The 14,351-nt window shown below is 38.1% G+C and overlaps 1 protein-coding gene across 4 annotated transcripts in view; it reads left to right on the plus strand.

The window, feature by feature from the left end:
• The window catches only part of DROSHA (drosha ribonuclease III), a 77,382-nt gene that overhangs the window by 26,696 nt on the left and 36,335 nt on the right, over positions 1-14,351 (plus strand). For all 4 annotated transcript variants that reach the window (XM_052781001.1, XM_052780983.1, XM_052780974.1 and 1 more), the window contains 4 exons: positions 2,642-2,811; positions 7,436-7,560; positions 10,771-10,870; positions 13,872-13,979. In XM_052781001.1, coding sequence (XP_052636961.1) covers positions 2,642-2,811; positions 7,436-7,560; positions 10,771-10,870; positions 13,872-13,979 — 503 coding nt within the window. The remainder of the gene's footprint in view (positions 1-2,641; positions 2,812-7,435; positions 7,561-10,770; positions 10,871-13,871; positions 13,980-14,351) is intronic.

Raw genomic sequence — 14,351 nt, forward strand, 5'->3', positions numbered from 1 at the left:
CAGGAGGATGTGTTTCAGCTGCTGGAATGAGGGTGCAAAGGAGATATGGAACAGTCTTCATCAAGAGGGCTGTGGCCTGGAGGTGCTCTCTGCTCTGGGCTTTGAAACTTAGTTGGGCTATTAATTATAGCTGTAACTAAATGAGGTTTGGCTTGTTACTGTGGAGAGTACTGATGGCTGGATGACTATATTTCTAATTGTTGTTCCTTCCTGGCTGCACAACACTGTTCAATCAGAAGCAGAGCTCTGAGGCTTGGTAGCAAACATTGATTTGGTTCTGCTGAAGCAATTTACAAAATAAGCCATCAAGCCACATGTGGCTGATTAACTTGACCTCATCACAAAATGAGAACAAGTTTGACCTGCCTGGTTTGTGTAGCTTGAGGGTGTTTTCCTGTTAGTTTGGGGTCTTTATATTCTGATTTGTTTTATTTTAGTTTAGAAGTCAGCTCTTTCTGCACGGCTGGATTGTTTCCTGATAGGGAAAGATAAGTCTCAATAACATGTATTCCTGTGTGTTTCCTCTTTAAGGTTCCCAGCCTTCTAACTATTTTTAAATGTGTCTTTTTCCTGATATTTCTGCATATGTAGTTGCCTTTTAGCATCTTTATGACAGATTTTTTTTTTTAATGAAGTTTGCATTTTGTATTGATTATTTTCTGCGATGTCCTTGGAGATTTTTAATTTCCAGAGAGTGGGAATCTATTTCCTCCAGGTACATTTGCAGAACATTATATATCTATGTCTATTCAAAGAAGATATATTGGTGTAACAGATCTCCACACATCCATCAACTGTCTCTTTAACCACAGAAATGAATTGCTGATTTCCCATCCCCTCTACTTTTCTTTCTTTCTTATTTTTCTAACACGGTCTAAAAATATGAGGTTTGGGATGTCAGATTTTCTATGTGAATTACTTAGAGACAGGCCTTGGATAGCTCTGAGCTAATCATACCAGGTTTACTGAGTGCCAGAGATGCACAGCATGTGGAATAGTTGCTGTATTGTATTCATTGTGATAGATTTTTATGATGATAAATATATTAAGAGAGTAAAAGACTAGAAAAACACCATTTAAGGTCCCAAGTACTGCATGTTCTGACCCAGGAAAGGTCAGGTCTCTAACTACTGTTAAGCACAGCAATCTATAGCAACCTGTACCCTTGCTGTAAGCAGTCTTCAGTGAGTAAGGCTATGCTTTTTTTTTTTTAGTGATTGTTGGACACGGGCTACCTCTTGTGTAACAGTATAATCTAGTTGCTGACAAAGACAAAAGTCTTGTAAACTGAGTCCCCCTTTAATTTGAAGGAAAACTTTGCACATTTAAAAATCTGCCCCTGTAGCTATTAGGAAGTATTTTCTGTTTCCAGTGAGGTTTGGGATGTATTTTCCCTATTTAAGGTTCCCTCTTGGAGTTTGAATGAGGTTAATTGTTCTAAGAGGCCAAGTTACATCATTCCCTTTCATCTTTTCTTTACCATAGTGCTGTAATCCCAGCTGAAGTAAGAGAAGGGCCTTGTTCCCTCATGTGTCTTGTAGAGGACATCATCTTATGCAGCACTGCTGTTACAGAGCAGTTCTGCGAGGCTTTTCCTGTGTGCCTGGGATCCTATTCCTTGTGCTGTGGCATCATCCACCACATTGCTCTAAGGCTTTACTTCTGGTTTTTCTCCATTCCTTTTTTTTTGTGTGTGTAGTGATAGAGAGAATGTACTCAGTGGCAGGACCAGATTGCTCCTGCTCCCTGGGGAAAGGAAAACGACGTTTGTGCTCTGTGGGGATGAAACTTGAAGATGCCTCCTTACTACAGATTAACACCCTGTTGTTGAAGGAGGGGGTTGGAGAGATGTGTGTCAGAATTAAAGCACTGTACAAACATGTCTATCTTTTTACTCATATGAGCAAACATACTGAATTTGAATAGTCAGTGTCTTCTGAGTGGTGGTCTGTCAAGACCATCACTTGTTTTTCTTGTTTGCATCTTCACATCTGCAACTGGCTACCTGGAGCCAGTCAGATGTTTATTATACTGTCTTCCTTTGCTACAAGCAGCCTTTGTTGTGCAAGTTTCCTGGGGTCTCAGAAGTATTTAGCAGTTTTCATGTGCCCTTGATTCATTTAGTGACAGACGACAGCATGAGGCTCTTTAGTCTTCATTACTGCAGGTACAGCATGTAAGCACTATAGATGAGTTTAAAATGCAGGGATAACTTGCTACATTCATCCAGAAGTATCCTGTAAAATTTTGAGTGTTCTTTAAAAAAGCTGCATAAAAGCCTAAAGGCTTTTTAACTACCATTGTAAAAAGAATTACAAAAGTGTGAAAAGGAAGATATAACTGGACAATGTAACTGATTCTTCTACCTGCTCATGTTAAAGTTTTTTAAGGCAAGTTAGAAACTTCAGCTTTACAGTATGATGAAACTGTTACTCTTGCTACCATTACTGTTAGTGCTTCCAGTTTAGCAAAGTGTTTATGCATGTGCAGTATTCATCAATAAAACATTTGTCAACTTGCTTAAGCATTTTGCATTTCATTTTGCTCATCCAAATATTTTATGTGTTCTGCATATTTTCTCTTTTGCTCGTACTTTAGGAGTGAATATCTGAAATGTGTTTTATTTATTTATGTTTTTAAGATGGAGGAAAAGAAGTACTCTCAATGCATCAGATTCTTCTCTACTTGTTACGATGCAATAAAGCTCTGGTACCTGAAGAGGAGATTGCAAACATGCTTCAGTGGGAAGAACTGGAATGGCAGAAATATGCAGAAGAATGCAAAGGGATGATCGTTACCAGCCCTGGCATGGTAGAGCAAATAATTCTGATATATGAAGAACCCAATGACACGTGCATGTCTTGTTTCAGAGGGTTTGCTACAGGCTGAATTGGAAAGGGAAAAGATGACGAATGACAGTTGCAGATTGCTATAGGAACAGTTCATTGACTTTTTCCAACCCTGGGAAGAATTGCACCCACTGCAGCAATGCTGAAGGGCAGATTTCCAGATGAGCACTGTTTCAATGTGCGCGTTAAAAGGAGTGGCTATATTTTATGTATGTGAAACTGTAGTTTGCTCCACTGCTTTATTACTTTCTCAGAAAGTCTTTATGTTCATGATCTCATTCTCTTTTCCCTGACACAGGACCAGAGAATTAGTAACTGTTTGCTATTTTCTTTCATCTTCCTCTTTTGACCCTCCAGCTCTATTTAAAGTGCACTGTCCAGATTCTCCTGTGAATATGGAAAAGGTGTTTTCTGCCTATGTGGTTTTTCCACACTGTTTCTACGTTGCTCTTGCTCACACTGAGGAATTTTGTGTACGTTAATGAATGCATCCATTAATTTTCAGTGCCAAGCTTGAAACCCCTATGGCCTTATTATTTTTGGAACAATTAGTATTTTAAAGCATATGTTCTCTGAACACAGCTCCTTTCAACTCCAGTGTTTATGTGAATTTAGCCCAGTTTTCTGACTTTCACACTTAAGCAATGTGGGTCACAAGAATAGATGATATCTCCTGAAAGGTGCAGGGTTCTGTGTGCGTGGTTTGGTCAGTATTGCAAAGTAGTATCTCAGTAGTAGAGGCATGTTTTGGACCTAATATTTTAGACTTCCATGCAGCTTTCTTGGTTGTAATACCTTTCTTTCTCCTAATTCATTTTCTTCCTTTCCTTATAACTTAACTTCTTAGCTTCTGCAGAAAGTGTGACTTGGTATCATGCCTCAGGGGAAATTTAGTTTGCTAACTGAAAAACCTGTCCCCAAACTGCAGCCAGGGTGACTTCCTAAGTATATTTTTCAAGTTCATATTTTTAAGTATGGCAGCATTACATTTAGTAAACTACTTTTATAAGCTAATCATAACTTGGGCAGGATAATTTATTTTTCCCTTGATTTCATTCTGAGTGTTTTCCTTCTGGCTAAAACTTTCTAAACCAAAAGGAGAATAAGATCATCTGTGGGAACATGAAATACAGGATACATGTGAACTCTAACTATGGAAAATTCTACCTGAGCTGGTTAAAACTGAGTGCTAAACCAGAATCTCATAATAGAAATTGTTAGACAGCGTTAACTGCTTAACTTAACGTTGCCTGGGGTTTCTGTGATACAAGGCACGTGCTAGTGCACAAGTCATCAGCATCTGAATGGTATATGCTGACATAACTTCAGTGGTTTTGCTGAAGATCTGCTGATTTCAGCTAGTTGAAAACTTGCTTTTTTGTTTAGCATAAAGGAACGCATATATGCTCCTTCTTTCTGTCACTGAACTGTAAATGTCTGTATGCACAAGGCAGTGCAGTTTGTGAGTGGTAGTGTTAATTTTGAGATTTTGTGTGATTTTTACTGACAAACTTTGCATTCTACAAGATAATGTTTTTAAAGATGCGTGTGGACATGAAAATATGTAAGCATAAAAGAAATCCGCAGCACTTTGAAACGTCATGTTACAATGCCATCATTAGAACATGTTTTTTCTCTCAGGAAGATTGCAATGACTTAGTTTGTGGATTTCTTCTGCTCATTGCAGCATATTCAATTGGGTATGAAAGTAAGCAAAACACAGTATGAAAGCATTTTCTGTGCATTTTACAATGTTAGAAGATAAAACAGTTCTGTTACAGAGACAATGTGAAACTGTTTTAGAAAATGACAGCTCTTCAATTCAATTTTATCCACTTGACACAACAAAGTAAAAACACTAAATTTTATTTTGCTGCTTTCCTCCACAACATCACTTCAGAAATAATAATTCCTCTTGTGAGCAGATCTAGGTTTTATATATGTATTTTATTTTTTTTAAAAGTGAGGTGTATATATGCATGGTGGAGAAGGGAAAAAATTTTGATAGGCATATAAATCCCATTTACTTAAAACAACTAACAATAGTTCAGCATTATTTAAAACCATTGAATTTATTCATGGTCTTTCATTAGTTCAGTGAAACTTTGTGTTGGAATAGCTGTAAAGGTTCACAAATTTTAATCCTCTTTAATACTTCACTCTTTCTTTCTAAAATATTGCTGCTTTTCTCACTAATACAAATACATATTTATTTTAATATACTTTTGAACTACATGTGCATGCAATCTCATCATGTCTTCTAATATCAGCAAGGCCTTGATTGATGAGGTTTGGAGTAGGAAACAAAGGTAATGGGCCTCTGTTCTGTTAGAATTTCTTTGGGTTTGATGAGATTTTAAAAGCGAGGTTGTGATTATTAGATGGTCTCTCACAGCACTTCTTTTAAAAGAACACGGGGATAAAAATCTGGAAGAGTAACATCTAATTTGATCGTGTCCTGTCTGCTGGTGTGCCATTTATACTGTATGTTTCTGTACAGTGCTGTTTGTTCATTTAACCTTCAGAAATGGGACCAGAGAGGAAGCTGGTGTTCACCATGCTGAAGGAAAAAAGCACAGCCTAGCTACACTTCTCTCATAACTCTCAGTGAAGGAACAATTGTGATTAAGTCTTAAACAAGGAGTTCTTTTGTCCTGGTTGTTATCAGGCATCTGTGAACGGCTGTGTAACTGAGTGACAAAAGTCAAAGGCAGTGGCATATAAATTAAAAGAGTCTGGTTTTGAGTGATCCTGAGGCCACATGTTTCACACAGACCCTGCTGTAGGCCTATTGAAAGCTCTTCTCCCTTTCACACTTTTGAGGATCAGATTACTTCTATTTAAGTGTCTAAAATGTGAAACATTTGAATAGGAAAATATTGTCTGTATTTGTTTAAATATATTGGTTGTAATTGGTGTATTGAGTATAATTATTGTTTCATATTCTGTTAATCATATTTTGCTGCCTTGGTTCTCAGAGGAGATGTGTAGCAAGGCTACTTTTTTGAGGGGGGTGGGGATGGGAGGAGGTCCTCATTTTTAATGTTAAGAGAGGGGGGAACCAACAAACAACTTTTGTGAAGATAAAAACTTTTCAAATTGGCTTTATGCAAACCCTGCAAAACCAGATAAACTTAAATTTCAGGACTTCAAGCTCTGGTTTAGAGAACAATATTCTGCCTGCTACAAGTCCTCCACATGTTTTTCATTAGATTTTGTTGTCCTAATCCCTCTTTATTAGAAGTGCTGTGGGGAAAACCTTTTCTCTTCTTTTTTTTTTTTTTTTTTTTTTTTTAGCCTGGCAGCATGAGCTAACTTAATTTTTTTTATTTCACTTTTTTTGGCTGAGGAGATGTAACATTATGTTCAGGCATCGTGTCTAAAGGGAAGCTGATAAGCATTTTTCCCTTGGAAAATGTTTCTCTATCTGAATGTCAAAGTTTTAAGTAAGTTTTTGGTTTTTTAGAATAGATTGGAAATGTGGCCACCTGATGAGGCTTACCTTTATTTATAGAATTGGCTTTGCTTATCCATGCAGAAAATGATTCCTGTGAACAGTTCTACCAAGGTGGTTTGAAGGGTAAAAGCTTTGTTCTTGACGCAATTTTTATTGTTTTGTGAAGAGAATGGTGGGAGCTGTTTCTGTAACTCTGAAACTCATCTTTGAGAAATTCACAGTACTAAATGAGAAGTTTTGAGATGCAGGTAACTAGAAGTAATGCCCTTTTTCTGAAACCTTAGACAAGCAGAAAATATTGGCCTCATCCAGCTGATCGCAAAGTGGGGAGTAAGCAGGCACATAACAAAGCAGCTTGCCAGGTAATGGAGAAAATGTTTACTTGGAGACAAACTGTGCACCTTCAACTGAGTTTTTAAATGTTAGATAAGTGATCGAGAGCTCTGTAAGCAGCATGTCTTCTGCAGTGATGTGCAATTACTCATTTTTTGTGTTTTTAGAGGTGAAGTGAAAGTTGCCTCCTTCTATATTGTCCTTTTTAACTATAAAAAGAACTTATGTTTTGAAGTCTAAAAAGGACAAAAGTCTCCCCATTATACGAGACTGTATTCCTCATTCTACACATCAGCCTAGGAGCCTTTTCTAAGAGTAGCATGACAGATTTTTTTAATGCTGTTTAGTCAGTGTGATTGAATGGATCTAATAATGGCTTTACTTGCTTTGGGAAATCAGGAACCAAACTAAAATTAGAGAGGTAACCTGATCTTAGTGAACTACTCAGGCATGTGGGAGCTTGGATGCCAGAATGCTAATCCTAATTTTATTTCCAGTGTGATGTTTGACCAAAGAAAGTTGCTTTAAGTTCTCGGAAATAATCAAACGGTAGATTTCCTAATTTGTAAAATGAAAATAAAAAGACTTCCTTTTTTCGCTGAGAGCGCTAAGTCAATTAACTTTGTTTCAGTCATTGTCATTACCAAATATTTATTACAATATTAATGATTAGTTTTATGTGTATTTTAATAAGCTTGGAATAATGCTGCTTCATAGTTCCTAGATGGTGTGGGCTAGAGGCAACAAATTTTCCACGGAGCTGTTGTCAATTTTTATATTTTGTTGTTTCTCCTAGAAACCCAGCTCTGTTCGTATTGATCAACTGGACCGCGAACAGTTCAATCCTGATGTAATTACTTTCCCCATTATTGTCCACTTCGGGATACGACCTGCTCAACTCAGTTATGCTGGAGATCCTCAGTAAGATGCTTTTCCTTTCACCTTTCGTTCAGAAACTCATTACTGTTGTCATTTGTGGCTTAAATAGGGCTTGTTTATTTGCTTAATTGAGTCCAACATAAAGCTTAGTGCTTATGACATTGGACACAAGCTCTTGTAAATTAGAGAATATAAGGTATAACTTCTTTTTTCTGGCATAATTCAGGATCTGCTGAAGGAAATGTGTATGCATGTGCAGTACGAAATTTTTCAACCTGAGAACAGGTCTTCTAGGTCAGGCCAAAGGTTCCTCAAGCTCCATGTTATTTCTCTGAGAGGCCAGTTGCAGGTTTTCAGAGAGAAAATAGTGTAACAGGAAGGCAGAGGGGGAGAAATACTTACCCAGGCTTCCAAAGGTCTGTAGCATATGGACTTCTGAGTTAGAGGATGTATTTAGATAGTTATGTTTAACAGCCCTGAATGGACCTTCCTTCTCTAAATTTCTCAAATCACTGTTTGAGTCTTTTTATGCTACTGACAGGGAGAAGATTCCAGGTAATCGCTTCCCCAGTGATATTGTGCATCATATAAAAAAGGACTGACTTCTTTTTCAGAGCTGCTACTTGATTGTTTAATTAGATGTTCTTCAGGTCTTAGATCTAACAATGAAGAATATATCCATTTTCTGTTTGCTTTCTTCACGACATTTATGTTTCTTGCACCCTGCCATATCCTACTTAGTTGTCTCTTTCTATGCCTTGAAGGATCAAGTCTACATACGGTTTCCTAGCTTGGAAGCTGTTGCATCCATGCTACTTTTCTCTGTACTTTTCATATCATTATAGAGATTGGGAGGAATGTAGTGAAGGAGTGGAGAGGGAATCAGAACTTCAGGCAGAGCTAGAAATACTGTTTCACTGTGGATTTGTGTAGGGGCATTAAAGCAATTGCTGTATTTTGTTCACAATTCTTTTCTTAATTTCTGACAATTTCAGGGAACTCTTCCAATGATTTGGAGATCTGTTTTCTGAATGATTACAGACAGTATAGAGCCCATCTCTTGTGCATGTATAGTTAAGGTTGTCTTTTTCCTCATACATTTTCCTCCAGTGTCTTTTAAGGACGTTCAATTTCACCTGCAGTTTTGAGGCCCAAACACTCATATGTGCATGTATGACAGCCATATTCTTCTACAACTACTTGCTGAGAATTTTAGTTTTAATATGGTGGGAAGTGGGAAGAGGGAGTGCTTATCCAAATAATAACATATTTTCTTTTGGCTTTGAGCATGACTTTTAATCCTCCTCATCTTTCAGTTTTCTTACCCATAAAAAGAAAATAATTAGACCAAAGAATCTAAGAACCACCTCTATTTTGATGCTGAATTTCTAATTATTCATAAAGTTCTAGTACTTTGCATTGAAAACAGTATAAAGATACAAAAATTATTCTTCTGACACTTTTTTTATTTTAACTTTTTTTAAGATTTCCATGGCTTTTTTTCTTTTTTTTTTCCCCAGAGCTGCTTACAGAATTTAGGCGTGCTTCTTTTTATCAGAGTAACAAAGCAGTTTTTGTGAAAGACCTCTGTGGTGCCATCATAAATCTCAGGCTTAACTCTGGTTTATATGTGAAATAGGTAATGCCCAGAAAAGATTTTCCTCTAGTGTGTCTTTTCTTTGAGGTCTAATAGGGATTTTTAGTTATTGTAATCTGTTTATTAATTCTCAAACTTAACTGCAATAACAGAGCTCGTTTCACCCATATTAATACTAGTAGTAAAACGCATATTGTAGATCATAGTTTCAGGTTCTTTTTTGTGGGCTGAAACCTCCTCATGGCATTTGTTTGTTTTCTGGTTGGTTGATTGATTTGTTCATTAACTCATTTTTCTTCTTTGGATGGGGATTTGTCAGAAATAGATGTGCTATTCTGCAGATTGCAGAAATGTGGAGAACAGATCATAAGAAAAATCTATGGACTGACAATTTTAGATGTGTTTATAGACTCAAAAAATATCAGCATCTCTAGAGGCAGACAGTATACATTCAAGAATGCTGTGGAGAAATAGCTATGGAAAAAATGCCGATAAGAAAAGATCTGTTTGTTTGCCTGTGAATGTGGGATGCTGGGAAGATTATGAAATAGTAGAAAAGCTGCTGCTTCATTTACTGCTTTGCCACTAATGTGGTAACTTCCTACTAAAACCGCTGCTCTACGTTGCTGCTGAGGAGGATCATCTTATATAATGTAAATATAAAAGAAAATAAATTACTTGAGTAAACTTCTTCCGTCTGTCCTCTAATTCCCTGCTTCCTATTAAAAGTCTGGTTTTATGGGTTTTCTTGACAAAACTCTACAGAGGTGATACTATTTTGAAGACAGCATCATTTCCTCAGGACACAAGGTCCACGTCGTGATTCTTTTGGTCGCTCCTCCCATAGTAGCTTTTGAACCTGTTGGTCAATTGCAGCTGAATATAATGGTGGGATGTTATCTACAAAGAGAGCAAGTTCTTACACATTTTGTGAAAATCTGTGATAGACCGCAGAGGGACTCCCACCAGGCAAAAAGTTCTGTTATTGAAGTTCATGTGTAATTAAACACCCCCAAAATAAGAAAAGGCTAGACAGTTGGAGAAAACCAGATATGGATAAGTATATGCTAACCACAGAGAAAACTTGACTTGCTGTTTCCATTCAGCACAAACCCACAGGGAATGAAACTTTTATTTCATTGTTCACAGAATGACTTCGTGTTGCACATGACTTGTAGAGCTCTTCCTCATGTGCTTCACTGAAATGTTTCAGCCAGTGTAAGGACAGACACTTCTTGGGAAAGGTTACTACTGCTTTTCAGTGAGTGATAGGTAAACCCTGTGGAGGAGAGGGAGTTTTCACCTGCCTGAATTGAGATGTCATGCTGGGGGCAAGTCTTTTCAGCATGCAGAAGTGGCTCTTCGGAGAGGACGGGTGGGTATCTGGGAGACCTGGGTTCTGCCCTGAGCTTTGCTGTTTACCTCACACTGTGCACTAATGCCTCCTCTCTGCTGCTGTGTCCAGCCTGCTGGAACAACTGCAGAGGCACTGCCACCTCTCTTGGAAAATGCTTTGAGATTTTTTTTCTGGAGCAAAAAGATGCTTGTAGATGACCTGTGTGTATGTGGGTGCAGCTGGTGTGTTCATAAGGACAAACGATGAGAGACTTTTGTTGTATCGACCAAAATATTTGTTTTCTGTTTTTGTCCTTCAGATACCAAAAGCTGTGGAAGAGTTATGTGAAGCTGCGTCACCTGCTGGCTAATAGTCCCAAAGTCAAACAGGCTGATAAACAGAAATTATCACAAAGAGAGGTATGCTGGGCCTTCCTGTAACTGATAATTGAGCACAGTAATTCAGAGTGGAATAAAGCCATATGACCGCCCTGTTTAGGGAAACAGTAGAGATCCCTCACAAAAGATTTTCTTTGCAGGCTGTTAACACTGATTTTATTTTTATCTTTGCTTGTTAGTGAATGGATTTTTTTTTTCCTTTTTTCAGCTGTCAAACTACTGCAAGTTTTTTGCCCAATTATAAAAATGATCATTATAGGACCATAACTTCTTTATAGCCGTTGCCATTAATGGTTTCAAGAGCTTAGCATAGAGAAGGAGTTTTTATTTCAGAGTGCACTTTTAGCTGGCTCATAATTTTAAACATTTCTCTTCTGAGATAAAAACTGCCACACTTGTGCATGGTTTTAAACCGTAATTTATTAGGCAGTCTTAGTGACATTCCTTAAGATCTTTGAGTCAAAATCATCTGGTTGTTGTTATTTTCAGTAATCTTTAATGACAAATGAGGTATTTGTTGAATTTTTGCCTTTCCGCTCTTTTTTTTTTTTTTTTCCCTGAAGTGATGAGCAATAAGCATTTCCTAAGTGCAGATGCTCAACCAATTGGAAATTAAAATCAGAAAAATAAAGTCACCTAAATATAGACTAAAGCAGCCTGCTCTCAGGTATCTATTTTTTTAACATCTTGGACTGAAGCTTTGAATTTGTCTGGTGCATGTCTACCAGGCACTTTTAATTGGACAACTTATGTCAAGAGTACATAGAGGAGAAATTAACTTCTTTGGTACCAGATGGAATTTAATTAAGTGGTGTTGGTTTTTTATTTATTGATTAGAAACCCTGATGATTCATAGAATCATAGAATATCCTGAGTTGGAAAGGACCCGTGAGGATCACTGAGTCCAATTCCTGAGTCTTGCCCAGTTTGCTAATTGTGTAGCTTTGGTTGTGGTAAATGTTTGATACTGTTGACATTGCACCTAATTTTTATTATTACTGCAAAGCATAGTATGCTGTTGCATGAGCAAGAGTCTTAGTTAACATTTTATTAATGCTGATATTAAATAAGCCCTTAGCTTCGTTACCGGTAAATGGGGAAAAAACACAGTGTTGTGACTTAACTGTGCCACAGTTGTAAGGAAAAAAAATTTTTGTCCCTGTAGGAGATGACGTTGTTTGCTACTTTGTTCTACACTCAGAGCAAGTAGAAGGGAAGACCGTTGTTATTATGGGCATCTTTTCATTACGGGCTAATGGATGACTTATTTGTAAAATTGCAGTGGATTGGATGTAGGGGGTGATTATGTTTTGCTTCAAAAGATAAATTGCTCCTTTGGTATTTATCACTTACTGGGTGGTATACTGATTTTTGTTTCTAGACCTTATTATCTAGGATAATGAGTTTATCAAGTAGTTTGCCATCAGAGAGGCATACAGGGCTGAAACAGAAGCTTTATGTGAGGATAACCTGTGCATTTTGCCAGTGGAGGTGTCAATAACTTAGAAGGAGCTGTAGGGCTGCACCTGACTGGTACATGGGCTTTTAAAGATTATGAATCATATATTATGGGTAACACTGGGCCTCTCCTGAGTTAGTCAGCCTGAAAATACAGCTAGGTCTAGCAAACACTGTAGCACCCATCCCAGAAAACAGCCAATGACACAGCCTTGAGATGTGAATTTTACACAATGCACAAGGGGTGCAGTGCTGTAAGCATCTCTGTTCCTTCTGCCATCGGTCATTCATTACTATGAGGTTGTATGATGTTATTATTTGTGACAAGGTTGTGCCTGGGGGCTTTGTTCCTCTAACCTAACTTTGAGCATTTATAGCAGGTGCATAAATTGGGACCTGAAGGCTCACTTTGAAGTCAATGGAGGGAGAAATGCGTTTCTTGAAGCCTTTTATCCCCCTTCATTGAATATAAAAGGAGCCAGGACTAACTAGCCTCCTCCCCTAGACACCTCAGTATTGAGGTGTCTGAGGTTTGATGAATCTGTGTCTGGATAGATGTGCCTCTTGGAACCACTCTGTGAGTCTCTGCAGAGCAGAAGACAGAGCCCATTCCTGCCCAGAGATGCTCACAGGCTTCAGACTGGAAGTTGGGAAGACACAGCTTTGAGCAAATGCCCTGTAGTGAAAAGGAGAGGGAGAGGGAGGATGGGTTGCAGCTTTGAAAAGTTTCATGTTCTGAAGAAGGAAGAGCACTGAGGGAGTCTTTACTGTTAGTGCATGCTGTGTGGGGAGCTTGCATACTCTGGGGCCTTTGTAGTATTGGAACCAGGAGATCCTGATCCAGGGATGATTTATTTTAGCTGGTTTTCTTTCATTCAATTTTTACAGAAAATATTTTCTTTTAATGATTCTGTCCCTTTCATAGTTTCTAGAGACAAATACACTGTTTACACAATACCAAACAGCCAGTGGTCAAGGCAAAACAATTTAAAAAAAAAAAAAAATTAATTGAAATAATATTGGTAGATTTCATCATAACAGGCTCCAGAACTAGTGAATGCTGAACTCCTTCCCCAGACTGGGAGTACTGACAATGTAGAACAGGAACTATTACGAAGTAGCCGAGATCACGAAACAAAACCTTTCTTTACTTAGCCTGTTTTACACCTACTGAATGCTTCAAACCAGGACTACTCATGGTGACAGACTTGAATGAAGAGGTTGTTTTGCACACAGGGGTAAAGAAGGTGCTTTCGTTGTATGGACCTTAACTTACTTATGTATCATCTTGGATGTACGAGTTGGACTGGTTTGTTCTGTCATTTGCAGTAAAAAAATGTAGTCACTGCTGTTCTCTTCTCGGTCTGTCAAAATCCTCTGTCTACACTGTACTCCAGCATGTCCACCACAGTTTGTGGCTGGCAGTTACAAGATTTGGACTAGTCTTAGAAACTGCTCACCAAAAGTGAACCTTAAATGGGTATTGTGAACGCAGTCACGTGTGCATTGATACTGCTTTGTTGTAGAAAGTTCTTCACAGGAGCTCTATTCTCTCCTTGTCTAGGAAGCACTGCAGAAAATTCGTCAGAAGAACACAATGAGACGTGAAGTGACCGTCGAGTTGAGTAGCCAGGGATTCTGGAAAACAGGGATACGCTCTGACGTCTGCCAGGTGACTAAACCACAGAGATGTCTAATGTATTTTCTTTCTCGATAGCTGCCATTTACCTCTTGCAAGGGTTTGCTGTGATTCTAGGCTGAAGAAGCAAATGGAAGTGAATACCTTTATCTCAATAAGATCTATTGATTTAGGGGAACTATTCTAGTGTCCTGCCCACCCCCTCCACACACCAAAAGAAGTTATTTTAAAATTTTAGTTTTCTTGCCACTCGTTGATTAGCACAAGGGAGAGGGGGTAGGAATGAACAGCTGGAGGCTGGAGGTTAACCAAATGTTGAGTCTAGCATGGAACTCCAGGGACTTCATCCATCAATTGGGTTGGGTTTAAATATTTTTATTTTAATGTATTTTTCTATTTAGGTAT

Source organism: Harpia harpyja, chromosome 1 (genome assembly GCF_026419915.1).
Source record: "Harpia harpyja isolate bHarHar1 chromosome 1, bHarHar1 primary haplotype, whole genome shotgun sequence".
Classification (NCBI taxonomy): domain Eukaryota; kingdom Metazoa; phylum Chordata; class Aves; order Accipitriformes; family Accipitridae; genus Harpia; species Harpia harpyja.